The sequence below is a fragment of the Chrysemys picta genome, chromosome 2 (assembly GCF_011386835.1).
Source record: "Chrysemys picta bellii isolate R12L10 chromosome 2, ASM1138683v2, whole genome shotgun sequence".
In the NCBI taxonomy this organism is placed as follows: domain Eukaryota; kingdom Metazoa; phylum Chordata; order Testudines; family Emydidae; genus Chrysemys; species Chrysemys picta.
In genome coordinates, this window is record NC_088792.1 from 121,179,486 (window position 1) to 121,197,989 (window position 18,504).

Here is an 18,504-nt window from a genome sequence, read left to right on the forward strand (position 1 = left end):
AGAAGGAAAACCAGAAATAAGAAAGAGGTAGCAAGCTACAGAAGGAACCCTTTCACTGACCAGGTAACAGAATTGACTGGCAGGCTTCAAAAATTGCTAGAGTCAAGCTCTGTGGTCGCTACCACAGCTCTTCAAAGTTTTATTGCTCTGAGTGTAGAGTTCTATCTGTCTCACCGCAGGGAGCTGAGACAAAGCAGTCAGAATCCTGCAATAATGGTATCTTTAGGGACTTATATTCACTCTGTTTTTAGTTTTCAGGGCTCATTTATTTACGCAAATTCTAAACTTTCATTTTTTTTTAAAAGTGTCTACTTTTTCAGTTACCAATATTTAGTAAGCATTATGTAAATACTGTCCTGTCAACATGAAAAATATGAAAGCAATTTCTTCAAAAAAAATTTAAGTTTTCCCACATTACTTAGAAAACACTTAAAAAGGCAGGAAACAAATTTTTAAAAGAGAAATGTAGTCATGCTAACCAAAAGGTACTTACATCTGTGAAATCACTTTGCTTTTATGTTGCATTCCTTTACCCCAACATTTATTGGTATTTAAGTGCATTTAGACTATAAGCTCTTTAGAGCACGGACAGTCTCTACTAGGAAAATGACCCATTTCTGATAATGCTCATCAGTAACTGGTTCTCCTCAAAAGGTGTTAAGATTATTTGGCTTCTAGTAAAGTTGAAACAAAATCATTTTCAGCATCCTTACAGAAAGAATGAGATGCAGTGTTCCATCAGGACTCTAACATGCTCATAATTGTTACGTAAACAGTTTTGACCTGTCTTTAGTAGCAGCGGAGTAGAGCACAGCTTTAAAAAATTCTGAATTACTTTTGAAATTCTGCATCCACACCCCTGCACACAGTACATGTGTTAAATTTGTATGTCTAATGTCAAGCTACTGACTAAGGCCCCAATCCTTTAACTGGCATAAGTGTTTGCCAGAGTGGATCCCTTTGCAAGATCTAGCTGTAAAAAAACCAAATTACTACTATGCTTAGCATAATTCTACAATAATTTTCACAAATCAAGTAATGTTCAATAATCCAATCACTGTATAGTTTTCTGAACAGCAAAAGTGTAAATATTCCCAAACTAGTTTTCACTGAGTTTCTGGAAAAAAGTGTTCACATTTAATCATAATAAGCCTTGATCATGGTAATAGTTAAGCAAGTGTTGAGGGGAATGGAAAGAAAGAAAGAAAAGAAAAAGAGTACTTTATGACAAGATTGAATGTCATCAGCCAGAAGTTATGGGCTTGATGCAAGAATTACTGAGTGAAATTAACTGGTCTGAATTAGGCAGATAGTCAGATAAATCATCACAATGGTCCCTTCTGATCTTAAAAACCATTAAACAAATGTAGACCACAAGGTCAAGACTCGAAAGTACATTAAAGGGAATAGTGCCTGGTGTCTCTGAGATGTTGACATTTCACCTTGAGAACAATGAACATACTTAAAGTTTTGCACACACGCCTAGTGTTATTAAACATAACGAAAACACCGACGGTGATGTTTCCCCCCCAATAAAACTACTAGACAGCAGCATATTGAAGCCCAAACTACAAAATGGCCATTTCAGGAAAGAGGCCTGGCTTCCTTATATTCCTTCAAAACAGCTGCTGATGGATTAAAGCACAATTAACATCAGTGATCAGGCCACATTCTCCAAAGAGACTCAACATTTTGCAATAACTTCAGCAAGAAATACACAAACAGATCACAGTCTTCGTTTGATTGCTGAGAAGGTGCTCATCTGTGTTACATGCAAGGTATTAAGTAACAGGAACATGGAGTTAAGCACCTGTTTTGGCAGCTTTCAAATGATAAAATACTGGCAATTTGGTTATCAGATGCCAGAGCAGGCTATTTACATAGCTCCTCCCCTTGCTTTTGGAAAGTGATTCACTAAGAATGGCCCTCCGCAGTGAGAGGAGGGGAGAGAAAACTGGGTTTTGGAAACATCTGCAGGATAAGCATACAAGTATGCATTGTTTTTTGTAGCCACACTACAATCATTTTTCTTTAAAAAACAACCCAACTCCACTGTTGAATAGAGCCAAATGTCACAGTTACTTGGGCCTGGTCTACACTACGACTTTAATTCGGTTTTATCAGCGTTAATTCGAATTTACCCTGCAACCGTCCACACAACGACGCCATTTATTTCAAAATAAAGGGCCCTTTAAATCGATTTCTGTACTCCACCCCGACGAGCGGAGTAGCGCCAAAATCGATTTTAACATTTCGAATTAGGGATAGTGTGGCCGCAATTCGATGGTATTGGCCTCCGGGAGCTATCCCACAATGCACCATTGTGACCGCTCTGGACAGCAATCTGAACTCGGATGCACTGGCCAGGTAGACAGGAAAAGCCCCGCGAACATTTGAATTTCATTTCCTGTTTGCCCAGCGTGGAGAGCACAGGTGACCACAGATAGCTCATCAGCACAGGTAACCATGCAGGCCGATAATCGAAAAAGAGCACCAGCATGGACCGTGAGGGAGGTACTGGATCTGATCGCTGTATGGGGAGAGGATTCAGTGCTAGCAGAACTTCGTTCTAAAAGACGAAATGCCAAAACTTTTGAAAAAATCTCCAAGGGCATGATGGAGACAGGCCACAATAGGGACTCAGATCAGTGCCGAGTGAAAGTCAAGGAGCTCAGACAAGCCTATCAAAAAACAAAGGAGGCAAACGGTCGCTCTGGGTCAGAGCCACGGACATGCCGCTTCTACGCTGAGCTGCATGCAATTCTAGGGGGGGCCGCCACCACTACCCCACCTGTGATCGTGGATTCCGGATTGGGGATAGTCTCATCAGCTACACCTGAGGATTCTGCCGATGGGGGAGAGGAGGAGGAGGAGGATGAGCTTGCAGAGAGCACACAGCACTCCATTCTCCCCAACAGCCAGGATCTTTTTCTCAGCCTGACTGAAGTACCCTCCCAACCCTCCCAAGCAAGTATCCAAGACCCTGACCCCATGGAAGGGACCTCAGGTGAGTTTACCTTTTAAAATATAAAACTTGTTTTAAAAGCAAACAGTTTTTAATGATTACTTTGCCCTGAGGACTTGGGATGCATTCGCGGTCAGTTCAGCTACTGGAAAAGTCTGTTAACGTGTCTGGGGATGGAGCGGAAATCCTCCAGGGACATCTCCATGAAGCTCTCCTGGAGGTACTCCAAAAGCCTTGCCACAAGATTTCTGGGTAGTGCATCCTTATTCCGTCCTCCATGGTAGGACACTTGACCACGCCATGCTTGCAGCAAGTAATCTGGTATCATTGCCTGACAAAGCCTGGCAGCGTATGGTCCCGGTGTTTGCTGGCATTTAAGCAACATCCGTTCTTTATCTTGTTGTGTAATCCTCAGGAGAGTGATATCACTCATGGTAACCTGGTTGAAATACGGGAACTTAATTAAGGGGACGGAGGTGGCCGTTCCTACTGGGCTGTTTGCCTGTGGCTGAAAATAAATCCTTCCCTGCAGTTAGCCAAGCGCAGATGGGAAATTGGCCCTGAGCTTTTCGCGTTTGGCTAGCAGGGATCTTCCCTGTTACCAGCCACGCGGTGGGGGGAGGGGTACCGTGATCATCCCAGAGAATTTATGGCGGGAGAGGGGCTGCGGGGGGGGGGGGGGGGGTTAGTTTGGTTCCTGCAGGGATCTTCCCTGATACCAGCCACGCGGTGGGGGGAGGGGTACAGCGATCATCCCAGAGAATTCATGGCGGGAGGGGGGTGGGGTGGTTAGTTTGTTTTCTGCTGCTGCTGAATGTTAACAGAAAAACCGCAGCACTCTACGGGCTTTGCTTGGTATGTGGGAAAGGAGGGCGCAGAAGCCGTAAGACAATGGCTTACCATGGCCGCATGCAAGCCGAATTCTGTTGCCCGGACCTGTGATCTCTAGCAGCAAAGCCACAGGCACTCAGTATTAAGAGGCAAAATGCGACCTTGCACAGAAATCACATGTGCTATGTAATGTGAATAGTGTTGGTCACCGTGAAAGAGTATAAGCATTGTTCTGCAAAATGTATCTTTTTAGACAATTCTCTCTTCTTTCCCCTCCCTACAGCAGCTGCAAATTCCTCAAGCCTCCCTCCTCCATCCCGAAGGCTATCACAGATAAGGCGTCGTAAAAAGAAGACGCGAGACGAGATGTTTGCAGAAATTATGGAATCCAGCCGCAGTGACAGAGCTCATCTGAATGAGTGGAAGGAAACGGTTTCAAAGTATAGGAAAGAAGCCAGTGAACGTGAGGACATGAGGGACCAACGTGAGGACATGAGGGACCAACGTGAGGAGAGGAGAGACGCTCGAGATGAGAGGTGGCGGCAGGAAGATCAGAGGAGGCAGGATGCAACGCTGGGGCTGCTGCGTGAGCGAACAGACATGCTCCGGCGTCTGGTGGAGCTTCAGGAACGGCTGCAGGAAAACAGACTGCCGCTACAGCCCCTGTACCCCCCTCCCCCTTCCCATGTTCCATATCCTCCTCACCCAGACGTGTAAGAACGCGGGGGGGGGAGGCTCCGTACACCTTCCCATTCCACCCCAGTGGACAGCCCAAGCAAAAGGCTGTCATTTTTTTAACCTTTTTTTAGTGGCCTTTTCCTTCCCACCGATCCTCCTCCCAAATCCCACCCAGGTTCCCTCCCTCTTTTTCTAATCTATTAATAAAGAATAAATGATTTTTAAATGATAGTGACTTTATTTGGTTTGAAAGCAAGCTGGGGGAAGGGGGAGGGTGGGTTCCTTACAGAAAATGAGTCAATAAAGGGGGCAGGTTTTCATGAAGGAGAAACAAACAGATATTTCACACTGTAGCCTGGCCAGTCATGAAACTGGTTTTCAAAGCGTCTCTGATGCACAGCGCTTCCTGGTGTGCTCTTCTAATCGCCCTGGTGTCTGGCTGCGCGTAATCAGCAGTCAGGCGATTTGCCTCAGCCTCCCACCCCGCCATAAAGGTCTCCCCCTTACTTTCACAGAGATTGTGGAGCACATAGCAAGCAGAAATAACAATGGGGAGATTTCTTTGGCTGAGGTCAGAGCGAGTCAATAATGAACGCCAGCGACCTTTTAAACGGCCAAATGCACATTCTACCACCATTCTGCACTTGCTCAGCCTGTAGTTGAACAACTCCTGACTCCTGTCCAGGCTGCCTGTGTATGGCTTCATGAGCCATGGCATTAAGGGGTAGGCTGGGTCCCCAAGAATAACTATTGGCATTTCAACATCCCCAACGGTTATTTTCTGGTCCAGAAAGTAAGTCCCTTGCTGCAGCCCTTTAAACAGAGTAGTGTTCCTGAAGACGCGAGCGTCATGAACCCTTCCCGCCCAGCCCGCGTTGATGTTGGTGAAACGTCCCTTGTGATCCACAAGTGCCTGCAGCACCATTGAAAAGTACCCCTTGCGGTTTATGTACTCGGTGGCTTGGTGCTCCGGTGCCAAGATAGGGATATGGGTTCCATCTATCGCCCCACCACAGTTAGGGAATCCCATTGCAGCAAAGCCATCCACTATGGCCTGCACATTTCCCAGAGTCACTAACTTTCGTAGCAGCACCTGAGTGATTGCTTTGGCTACTTGCATCACAGCAGCCCCCACCGTAGATTTGCCCACTCCAAATTGATTCCCGACTGACCGGTAGCTGTCTGGCGTTGCAAGCTTCCACAGGGCTATCGCCATGCGCTTCTCAACTGTGAGGGCTGCTCTCATCTTGGTATTCTGGCGTTTCAGGGCAGGGGACAGCAAGTCACAAAGTTCCATGAAAGTGCCCTTACGCATGCGAAAGTTCCGCAGCCACTGGGAATCATCCCACACCTGCAACACTATATGGTCCCACCAGTCTGTGCTTGTTTCCCTTGCCCAGAATCGGCGTTCCATGGATAGAACCTGCCCCATTAACAACATGATCTCCAAAGCACCGGGGCCCGTGGTTTCACAGAATTCTGTGTCCGTGTCCATGTCCATGTCCTCATCATGCTTGTCGCTGCGCTTCCGCCGCCGCTGCCTTCTCGCCTCGTTTTTCTGGTCCTGGCTCAGCATAAACTCTACGAGAACGCGCGAGGTGTTTACAATGTTCATGACTGCTGTCTTGAGCTGACCGGGCTCCATGCTTGCCGTGGTATGGAGTCTGCAGTGTTCACCCATGAAAAAAGGCGCGAAATGGTTGTCTGCCGTCCGTTGCTTTCATGCAGGGAGGGAGGAGGTGAGGCTGTACACAGAACCACCTGCGACGATGTTTTTTGTCCCATCAGGCACTGGGATCTCAACCCAGAATTCCAATGGGCGCGGGAGACTGCGGGAACTATGGGATAGCTATGGGATAGCTACCCACAGTGCAACGCTGCAGAAATCGACGCTAGCCCCGGTACTTGGACGCACACCGCCGAATTAATGTGCTTAGTGTGGCCGCATACATTTCGACTTTATACAATCTGTTTCCCAAATTCGAATTATATAAATTCGGATTAATCCCGTAGTGTAGACATACCCTTGGAATAAACCTTGAAGCTTTTCATCAGTACTTACATTTTGTCGGTCTCCAGTTAAATGGGCGAACTCCACCATTTCATTTCCAAACTGACTGAATATTTGCACAAACTCTTGAAAACTACTCACTTTCTCTAGCTGTTCCATTGTTGCAAGAACCTGTAATATGTTGAAGAAAATAGTTATGATGGCTATTTGTAACCCGTAAAACTGCAGTAGAGTAAGATAAAATTCCTAAAAGTGTAGAAAGTGTTGTGCAGAAGCTTCTAAAGCAGATTTTCGTACGTTTACATATTAAGCTACATTTTATCTATTAATGAATAGTAATTATTTACTTTCTTAATTTCATCTTTAACAAAGCATTGCAATAAAACTGCTCCTTTAGTAAATGGAGAAGAAGGAAATTTGATTAACAAATGCTATTAGTCGAGAGACAGAGTGCTTGGATTACACAGATAAATTGGGTCATGTAGGACCATTATTTCAAGAGGTGTTAGAAATGAAGGAAGAGGTGGTAAAAAGCTCTTTTCTTGTAGATGGAAAAATATTTTAATCATTCTGTTTCACTCAAAATATGAGACCCATTTGTTCTGAAAGCCAACAAGGATAAACATTTTATAGTTCCTTTCCTCTCAGAACAAAACCATTTCTCCCAGTATCTGAAGAAATAAGTTTTAGAAGATCCAGTTTACCTACTTTAAAAAAGGATTTTCAAAGTCCAAGCATCCTATTTCAGCCCCGTGGCTGCAGGCTTCAGCCCTATGGGAGCATCGGGGCTTGTGGCTCTGAGCTTTAGCCCCGCAGGTCCTGGCTTTAGCTCCACAGGGGGTGTCTGGGCATGGGGCTCCAGGATTCAGCCAACAGCTCCAGGCTTTAGCTTCACAGGAAGCACTGGGGCTTGGGGCACCATTCACGGGGCCCTGCGACCCGCCTGAAGCAGCACACGACCCCCCACCCTTGTTGAGAACCAATGGTTTACACTTCAGGGCAGATTTTTAAAGAATCATAGAAATGTAGGGCTGGAAGGGACCTTGAGAGATCAAAGTCCAGCCCCTGCACTGAGGCAGGATCAAGTAACCCTAGCCCAGTGGTCCCCAAACTTTTTATACTCCCCCCCAGAACCTGACGGGAACCCAGGTCAGGGCTGGGACCATAGGCACTGCAGGGCTGGGCAATACTCCCCCCTTCCCCTCCATACCCCCTGAACGTTCCTCTGCACCATCCTGGGGCGGGGGGCCCTGCACCCCACAATTTGGGGACCACTGCCTTAGACCATCCCTTACAGGTAGTTTTCCAACCTAGTCTTAAAAACCTCCAATGATGGGGATTCCAAAACCTCCCTAAGCTTATTACAGAGCTTAAGTACTTTCATTAGGAAGAACTTTCTACATATATCAAACCTATATCTCCCATGCTGCAGATTAAGCCCTATCTTCTTGTCCTACCTTTAGTGGACATGGAGAACAACTGACCACAGTCCTTTTTAAAACAGCCCTTAACATATTTAAAGACTTATCAGGTCCCTCCTCAGTCTTCTTTTCTTAGGAGTATACATGCCAGTTTTGTTTTGTTTTTTAACCTTTCCTCATAGGTCAGGGTTTCTGAACACCTTTTATCATTTTTGTTGATCTCCTCTGGACTCAGTGTTCCCTTTAATTTTTTCCATCCATTAGCAGAATGAATTTTGTTATGTGCAGCATCAATATCAAGGTAATGTGCAGATGTGCACCAGCAATAGACACAAAAAAACTATATTTTTTTAAGTTACCAATGGTACATGTGAAGGGGATCGTAAAGATTTCCTGGAATTTGACATTTAGGGCCAAATCCTCTGCTGGTGTACTGCCACCAGGATGACACTGGAACTACTTCGATTTACAGTAGCTGAGGATTTGGCCCTTCAAGTGTATAATATTAGACCAGCTTCCTTATCACTATTGCAAATGCATAGCACATAACAGGCTTTTCTGAAGGGCAGAAAACAATAAAATTCTATAATGTGCAACCCATATTTCAGGTTGCAGTTCCCTTTGCTCAGAATTTAATTTAGTGGCTGGCCGTGCACAGCTGAACCTAAACTGATTCCTCACCCAAAGGAAATGAAAAATCTATGGTGTCTGGAAGGTATTTTTTCTTTGGCTAAAGGTAGTTAATTTGTGGTATTTCAGTTTTGTATAAATCTTGGTTTAGGATGTGGCTCAGACTCAATAAGGTATACATTTTTGGGAGATAAAATACTGCTTATCCCCTTAAATCACGTGTAAACAGAGGCACTGCAGAACAAAGAACAGAAACATTTAATTGCTGTAATTCAGGATCTCCCTTAGGGAAAAAAAGAGATTTCATGTAAATTACCCAATTCCTATCTTCATGGTTCCTGTCTGACCTATAAAACAGGTTATTAGATTACTGTAGGCGCCGCTCAGATGAAAGAAAGCACGGAGGGAGGTGTGTGAGTGTGTGTGTTTAACTTAACTGAAACAATATATATGTGTTCTGTAATCCACAACTGAACACCCTAAATTCTGTCAGTCACAAAATTGCGTGGTAGAAATATTTAACAAACACCACACGTGCAATGCACATTATTGATATATTCCTACGTCGGTGCTGCCAGATCCGAAATGTGTAACGTCTGGAGGCCTGGCTGCCTATACAAAGGAATAGTGCTACTCAGGATAATTTATTGGGGAACTACAGAAAAGTGAAAGCGAGAAAAATGCCTGCCTGAGCTGGCTGGGGTTTATGTGGTGACAGGTTGGCATGTGTGTGTTTAGAAGGAAACTTGGACATCTCTCAGAGGTGAAGCACTCTCCATCTGGAGAAAGTGCCCGGGAGATTTGATAGCGCAAGTGACCAGGAATGGACCGTTTGTCTGTAATAAGGGAACCCAGCAGGGTCCTGGACACAGGATTAGGAGAGCCCAGCAGAGGGGGGTCCTGTACGATTTATCTTACATCTGTTATTGTGATATCCAGAGAGATCGGGTGCCAAGGAGGATGCTGCAGGGCAGAGGCAAAGCAGAGATTTTGTGTGTGCGTCTCTGCTGCGGGTGTTAGCACTTTCTGAGAGCGAGCTTGGTGGAGCTGTGTGTGGGTGCGCTCCTGTATGGGTGCAGTCAGGAGCCTTAGAGGGCAGAAGGGACTCTGTAGGGGAGAGGCCTCTCTCCCGTCCCCACCGCAGCCCTGGAGCTGGGAGACAGGTGTCTCTCCTCACTACAGCCCCAAGGCTTGGGCGAGGTGTCACCCCACCATAGACCTGCATGCCTCATGCTCCCCCATCACCATCCCCCACCACACCCACTGCCCCCCACCTCACCCTACGCTCCACTGTGGCTACACCTGTGCGGCTGTAGTAATCAGGTGCGTGGACCTTGATGGTCTCCTGGGCGGCCACACAGGCGCACACCTTAAAGGGAACAGTTTGGATTTTCTTGGACTTGTCCACATGCTAAGCAGCAGTTCTGCAGAAAAGGACCTGGGGATTACAGTGGACGAGAAGCTGGATACAAGTCAACAGTGTGCCCTTGTTGCCAAGAAGGTCAACTGCATATTGGGCTGTACTAGTAGAAGCAGTGCCAGCAGATCGAGGGAAGTGATTATTCCCCTCTATTCGGCACTAGTGAGGCCACACCTGGAGTACTGTGTCCAGTTTTGGTCCCCCCACTATAGAAGGGATGTGGACAAATTGGAGAGAGTCAAGTAGAGGGCAATGAAAATGATTAGGGGGCTGGGGCACATCACTTATGAGGAGAGGCTAAGGGAATTGGGGTTAATTAATCTGCAAAAGAGAAGAGTGAGGGGGGATTTGATAGCAGCCTTCACCTACCTGAAGGAGGGTTCCAGAGGATGGAGCTACACTGTTCTCAGTGGTGGCAGATGACAGAACAAGGAGCAATGGTCTCAAGTTGCAGTGGGGGAGAGGTCTAGGTTGGATATTAGGAAACATTATTTCACTAGGAGGATGGTGAAGCACTGGAATAGGTTACCTAGGGAGGTGGTGGAATCTCTATCCTTAGAGGTTTCTAAGCCCTGGCTAGGATGATTTAGCTGGTGTTGGTCCTGCTTTGAGCAGGAGATTGGACTAAACCACCTCCTGAGGTCTCTTCCAACCCTAATGTTCTATGATTCTATTCTATGATCTTTCCTAAAGTGTTGTACCGAGAACTAGATACAGTACTTCAGCTGAAGCTTCACCAATGCCGAGTAGAGCAGAACAATTATCTCCCACCTCTCACATACAAAACTCCTGTTAATACATCCTAGAGTGACATTAGCCTTTTTGCAGCTGCATCACATTGATGACTCATACTCATGATTCACTATAAGCCCTTGATTTTTTTCAGCTGTACTATTGTCTAGCCAGTTATTCCCTATTTTGTAGCTGAGCATTTGAAGTACTTCGCTCTTGTCTTTACTGAATTTAATCTTGTTGAATTCAGACCAATTCTCCAACTTGTCAAGGTCATTTGGAATTTTAATCCCTGCACTCCAAAGTGCTTATAACCCCCTTCCCATCTTAGTGTTATCTGCCAATTTAATGCTTCTTTCCATTAACAAAAACATTGACCAGTACCAGACCCAAGACTGGCCCCAATGGGACTTCACTAGATATGCCCTCCCAGTTTGAAAGCAAACCATTGGTAACTACAGTTTTATGGTCTTTCAAGCAGTTGTGCATCTACCTTATAGTAATTTCACTTAGACCATATTTCTCCAGTTTGCTTATGACAAGGTCATGTGAGATTGTGTCAAAAGCTTTACTGAAAATCAAGATATATCCAGTGTACTACTTTCCTCCTATCCACTAGGTCAGAAACCCTGCCAAAGGAGGAAATTAGGTTGTTTTGACATAATTTGTTCTTAAAAAATCCATGTTGAATAGTCCTTATAACCCTATTATCCTCTAGATGCTTACAAATTGTTTTTTTAATAATGTGTTCCAGTATCTCTCCAGGTATTAAACTTAGGCTGACTGATCTATAATGCCTCATGTCCTCTTTGTTCCCCTTTTTAAAGATTGGTACTATGTTTGCTCTTCTCCGGACCTCTGGGCCTCCCCAGTCCTCCATGAGTTTTCAAACATAACCACTAACAGTACTGATACTCCTTCAGCTATTTCCTTAAGGACTCTAGTATGAATTTCATCAGGCCCTACCAATTTGAATATATCTAACTTTGCTAAATATCCTTTAGATATCCGTTCTTTCCCTATTTTGGGTTGTGTTCCTTTGCCCTTGATTTGTTAGTAATTATGCTGAGTATCTGGTCACCATTAATGTTTTTAGTGAAGACTTCAGTAAAATAGGCATTAAACACCTCAGCTTCTAGATGTCATCAATTTTTAGCTCTTCTTCCCCATTAAGGGGAAGACCTACACTTTCCTTCATCTTTCTCTTGCTCCTAATGTATTAAACCTCTTCTGTTTCCTTGTATGTCTCTTGCTTGGTGTAATTCATTTTGTGCTGTAGTCTTTCTGATTTTATCCCTACATGCTTGTGCTATTCTTTTGTAATCCTCCTAAGCAATTCATCCAAATTTCTACTTTTTGTAAAATTGCTTTTTGATTTTCAGGTCATTAAAGAGCACCTCATGGAGCCATAGTGGCATCTTACTATTTTTCCTATACATCAGGAGAGTTTGCAGTTTTGCTTTTAATATAGTCTCCTTGAAAAACTGTCAGCTCTCCTGAACAACTTTTTCCCTTAGATTTTCTTCCCACCAGTTCTCTGAGTTTGCTGCACTCTGCTTTTTTGAGGTCCATTATCCTTATTCTGCTGCTCTAACTCCTTCCTTTCCTTAGAATCATGAAAGCTATCATTTCATTATCACTTTCAACCGAATTGCCTTCCACCTTCACAGTTGCCACCAATTCCACCCTGTTGCTCAGAATTAAGTCTAAAATGGTGTCCCTCTGGTTACTTCCTGACATTCTGAAACAAAAATGTTGTCCCCAATACATTCCAAGAACTTACTGGAAATACTGTGTTTTGCCAGATTACTTTTCCAACAGACCTCTGGGCAGTTGAAGTTCCCCATTACAACCAGGTCTTGTGTTTTCAATATTTGTGTTATTTGTTCTAGATATGCTTCATCCACCTCCCCTTCCCAATTTGGTGCTCTACAATAGACCACTGCCATGATGTCACCCCCACCCCTTTTTTTAAACCCTTTTTAATATCTTTTCACAGAGACTTTCAACTGATCTGCCTCTCACCTCCTTCTGGACCTCAAATCAAGTACATTATACATCAAGACTATATACAGCACCTACTCCCTTTTTATTGCGCCTGTTCTTCCTGAACAATTTATACTCCTCTATACCAATATGCCAGACATGAGATTTATCCCACCAAGTCCCTGTGCTGCGAATTAAGACATAGCGTTTGCTTATGTATGAATACTTCCAGCTCTTCTTGTTTAATTCCCATACTTCTTGCTTAGACTTATCTTGGTGTCTTGTGCCATGCAGATCACATTCTCATTTATTTACATATTTGATTGCCAAAGATGGTTGACAGCAGTAGGACCATCAATATTCCAAGTAAGAACAGGCATAGTTGAATCTGCTAAGGACTACACTTAGAAAGAAGAATCCTTCAAGTTACTGTCACTAACACAGCAATGGCATCATACTGTTCACCTTTGCAGAACATTTCTAATTTACTAATTTTAATGTATTAACTAGGGCTGTCAATTAATCGCACTTAACTCACGTGATTAACTCAAAAAAAAAATGATTAAAAACATTAATCATGATTAATCACACTTAATACCAATTGAAATTTATTTAATAATTTTGGATATTTTTCTACATTTTCAATATTGATTTCAATTACAACACAGAATACAAAGTGCACAGTGCTCACTTTATATGATTTTTGATTACAAATACATGCACCGTAAAAATGATAAACAAAAGAAATAGTATTTTTCAATTCACTGCATACAAGTACTGAAGTGTAATCTCTTTATCGTGAAAGTGTAACTTACAAATGCAGATTTTTTTTGGTTACATAACTGCACTGAAAAACAAAACAGTGTAGAGCCTACAAGTCCACTCAGTCCTTCTTATTCTACCAATCGCTAAGACAAACAAGTTTGTTTACATTGACAGGAGATACTGCTGCCTGCTTCTTATTTACAATGTCACCTGAAAGTGAGAACAGGCATTCACATGGTATTTTTATAGCTGGCATTGCAAGATATTTACATGTCAGATATGCTAAACATTCGTATGCCCCTTCATGCTTCGGCCAACATTCCAGAGAACATGATTCCATGCTGATGATGCTTGTTAAAAAAATAATTTGTCGATTAAATTTTGACTGTACTCCTTGTGAGGAGAATTGTATGTCTCCTGCTCTGTTTCACCTGCATTCTGCATATATTTCTGCACGTTATAGCAGTCTCAGATGATTACCCAGCACATTTGTTTTAAAAACACTTTCACTCCAGATTTGACAAAGCGAAAAGAAGGTACCAATGTGAGATTTCTAAAAATAGCTACAGCACTCAACTCAAGGTTTAAGAATCTGAAGTGCCGTCCAAAATCTGAGACGGACGAGGTGTTCAGACTTCTAAAAGCATGCTTCAAAGCGCAACACACTGATGCAGAAACAGAACCCAAACCACCAAAAATGAAAATCAATCTTCTGCTGATGGCATTTGACTCAGATGATGAAAATGAACATGCGTCAGTCCGCACAGCTATGGATCATTATCAAGCAGAACCCGTCATCAGTATGGAAGCATGTCCTATGGAATGGTGGTTCAAGCATGAAGGGACATATGAATCTTTAGTGCATCTGGCATGTAAATATCTTGAAACGCCAGCTACAACAGTGCCATGTGAACGCTTGTTTTCACTTTCAGGTGACATTGTAGACAAGAAGCAGGCAGCATTATCTCCTGTAAATTGTAAATCAACCTTGTTTGTCTGAGTCATTGGCTAACCAAGAAGCAGGACTGAGTGAACTCGTAGGCTCTAAAGTTTTACGTTTTATTTTTGAATGCAGTTTTTTTGGTACCTAAGTCTACATTTGTAAGTTCAACTTTCATGATAAAGAGATTGCACTGCAGTACTTGTAGGAGGTGAACTGAAAAATCATTTTTTTTGTTTTTTTACAGTGCAAATATTTGTAATCAAATATAAATATAAAGTGAGCACTGTACACTTTGTATTCTGTGTTGTAAATGAAATTAATATATTTGAAAATGTAGTAAACATCTAAAAATGTTTAAAATAAATGCTGTTCTATTGTTTAAATCACGCGATTAATTGCAATTAATTTTTTTAATCACTTGACAGCCCTAGTATTACCATTTGGCTTTATTTCTTGCACTTAAGTTTGATTAATTGTATATATGAAACAATCAACATTAAAATTAAGGTATATTTCCAAATTTTTTTTTATTACACCAGTTGAAGATATTTAAGACTTAAAAAGTTAAATCACATAACATTTGTGTTTGCAGTGTTGTTGTAGTCATATTGGGCCCAGGATATGAGAGACACAGGGTAGATGAGGTAATACTTTTTATTGCATCATCTTCTCTTGATTGAAGGGACATGCTTTCAGGCTTCACAGAGCTCTTTCTGAAGTCTGAAAAAAAAGTAACCAGAGTGTCATAGTGAAATACAAGATGGGACAGATTGTTAAGCATAAGGGGTTCACACATGTAGAAGATGACCACGTCAAATAAAATGGGCAATTAAGAATTAGAAGGCAGTAGGGTGTGTTACAAATTGTTATGAGCCTTAAAAATCAGTGTTTCTATTCAGTCCATTAATTTTAGTTTCCAGCAGAGTTATGAATTTAAGCTCCCAGGCTCATCTTTTGAAGGTGTTGTGCAGGTTTCCTTTGAGGATGAGGAGTGAGAGGTCATGTATGGAGTGATCAGTTTGTGAAAAATGTTCGCCCATTGGTGATAGAATTTGGGGTTATTTTTCCTGAGAGTGTTCATTCAAGAGCATAGTGATTGTCTGGTTTCATCCACATAATTGTTCTTGGGGCATCTGATGCACTGGATAAGTTACACCGCTATCAAAAAAATGCCATTCAACACAATCAAAAAGTAGAACCAACTACAACAACTCAACAGCCAACAGACCACCACCTCCAGGAGAAACCATGACACCAGGACCAACCACATGGATAGGATACCCCAACGTCATCAACCTAACATGACTACCCCAACCAGACTGAAATACAGAGTTCAGACTCTTCAAGGGACTGAAGACTTCAAGAGACTTCTGCCCCAGCACAAAACCTGATACCATACTAACGTGTGGAGAGCTAGAACAATTCTTATGCTGACTCCACTGCAAGGAATTCTTTCACAACAAGACAACACCACCTACAACTACCACATACCCAAACATAGTCATAAGAAAAAACAATCATTGACTGGACACATGTCAGCAGACAGAAACACATTGCTTGAGGGGGAGGGGGGGGAATCAATTGTAAAACCCTCAACAAACATTACATCCACCACAATCTCTCCAACACCAAGAGGACAGCTACACAAGTCCCTGAAATCCAGTCCCATATAGTGATAAGAACAGATGACAAACAGGACACCATCATAGTCCTTAATCGTGAAGTCTACATTAACGAGGCTAACAGACAACTCTCCAACATCACCAACTACAAAGAACTCAGATGACCCCACACCACTATTTAGACGGGAATTTAAAGATACCATCGAATCTTCCCCAAACAACTTCAAGAAAAACTTTACACCTCATCCCCCATGAACCTTCTACAGGATTCCCAAGGTATATAAACAAGGGAAGACCCAGGGAGATCCATCATATCTGGCCACAGCACTCTTACAAAGGAATATCAGGACCCAGAAGCCATCCTCAAACCACCCACCACACAAAGGGGCAGTTTCCACCAAGACACTAGCAACTTCCTTCCGAAACTCTGCAATGCTAACAACCTCCCCCAGAACACCATCCTTGCCAAAATGGAGATATACACCAAACATCCCAAACCATGAAAACAGCCATGGGTACTAGCATAGCTCCCCAATATGCCAGCCTCTTCATGGGCCACCTCAAGGGAGAATTTCTAGAAAAATGCACCCCAAAGCCAACGATGTACCTGAGATAAACTGTTGATATTTTCATCCTCTGGAAAGATAACCTAACCTTCCTCACATTTTCACCACAACTTTCACAACCTCCACCCACATCCACCAAACTCTTTCAAGAACACTCCCACCAGAATCAACTTCCTGAACACCACAATCAGCTTCTACAATGGAACCTTACGGACAACCATATACAAAAACCCCATGAATAACCACAGTTACCTCCACAGGTCCAGCAATCACCCCAGACACACCAAGAAATCTGTTTATAGCCAGGCACTCACATACCACAGAACTTTGCTCTGAAGAGAAAGTCTGAGATACACACTTAAACCCGCCTTCACCAAACAAAGACACTCAATGAGGGAAGTAGATCACATTGTGGAATATGCCATCCAAATACCCCAGAAGAGCCAGCCTCCATAAGGCAGGGAACAGGGGGAAATCACTGACCACATACCTCTATTTGTGACCTACCACCCCACACTAAAACACAAATGAGGTATTATTAGGGCCTTTCATTTTCAGTTTTTATTTTAATTTTTCCTGGGAATTTATCAGTTTATTACCACAGCAGCAAAAACAAGTGAAAATCAGTGCAAAAAACTTAATTTTTCTGGGTAAATATTGAGGTTTATTTTGGTGGATGGAAAGACACGGAAAAAGAGTATTCAGTAGATTAATGCTTTGAATTCCATTCATCAATGTGGTTTCTTGCAGAACTAAAACAATGCCATCTCTAATCCCCAAATAAAACTTTTCATTTGAATAAACAGTTTACTGTTATAGACTTAGAACTATTAGCTTATAAATATTTACATTTAATAATTGGGCCACACATTTGAAGCGCATAAACTCAACTTCATCCTTTTCTCCTGTTTTTGTAATTTTTAAAACTTTCAAATACTTCCTTGTGTTCTGAAACTTATTCTCATACAGATTTTCATTTTCTTCCCATTTTAGTGTGTTAAATCTTTAAACCATTATCTGCTAACAGTTCAAAATGTGTATGTGGTGGGCATGAGATTCATCAGTACATTCAAATGTGCACACACTTCAGAGCTTGCATGCGTGCCTGTTTGTTTATTGTGTGTATCTTCTAGATTAATACATAGCCTTACTTCAACAGGCAGCTTTGCATATACACACACAGACTAATGTATTATCATAATACATATATCTCATGCAATGTACTGTATTTTCCTAATAAAACAAGTTATTTTTTAATATATTTGAATGATATAAAAGTAGGGTGAAAAAAATCAGAAAAAAAATGAATACTTTTTGTAAAACCTGGGAATTTTTTGGTAAAAAACAGTTTGGAGTTAAACTAAGGGGCTTAGGTATCAAACAATTACAACCCACAGGAACCACAACCTGCAAAAAAAGTTTCCCAAACTCCCTCTTTTGACTGCCAAACAACCCCCCAGCCTCGTGACCCTCAACCGAAACAAGTTCCCCATCTACTAAGGCATCACAGCTCAAAGCAGTATCAGACTCTGGCACAAACAAGGATGCAAAACCTGCATCTGGAGTCATATCTCCACTGCTACAATGATCAATACTCCCCATTCCCAACACACCCTCAAGAGCCATTGGTCATAGAATCATAGAATATCAAGGCTGGAAGGGACCTCAGGAGGTCATCTAGTCCAACCCCCTGCTCAAAGCAGGACCACCACCAACTAAATGGTCCTACACATGCCTGTAACAACATGTGGTATACTTCGTCCAATACACTAAAGGCCCCAAACAACAACTATGTGGTTGAAGCCACACAATCACTACACACAGACCACAGAAAAACAAGACAAGAACACCCTATCATCCATGGGCAAACACTTTTCACACTTGATCACTCCATAGCTGACCTCTCAGTCCTTGTCCTCAAAGGAAACCTGTAC

The 18,504-nt window shown here is 42.7% G+C and overlaps 1 protein-coding gene across 5 annotated transcripts in view; it reads right to left on the reverse strand.

The window, feature by feature from the left end:
• The window catches only part of CTNNAL1 (catenin alpha like 1), a 144,014-nt gene that overhangs the window by 80,953 nt on the left and 44,557 nt on the right, over positions 1–18,504 (reverse strand). For 3 of the 5 annotated variants that reach the window (XM_065584127.1, XM_065584129.1, XM_065584125.1), the window contains exon 4: positions 6,537–6,656. In XM_065584127.1, the coding sequence (XP_065440199.1) occupies positions 6,537–6,656 (120 nt within the window). The remainder of the gene's footprint in view (positions 1–6,536; positions 6,657–18,504) is intronic. The other 2 variants (XM_065584130.1, XM_065584128.1) reach the window with 1 other exon arrangement.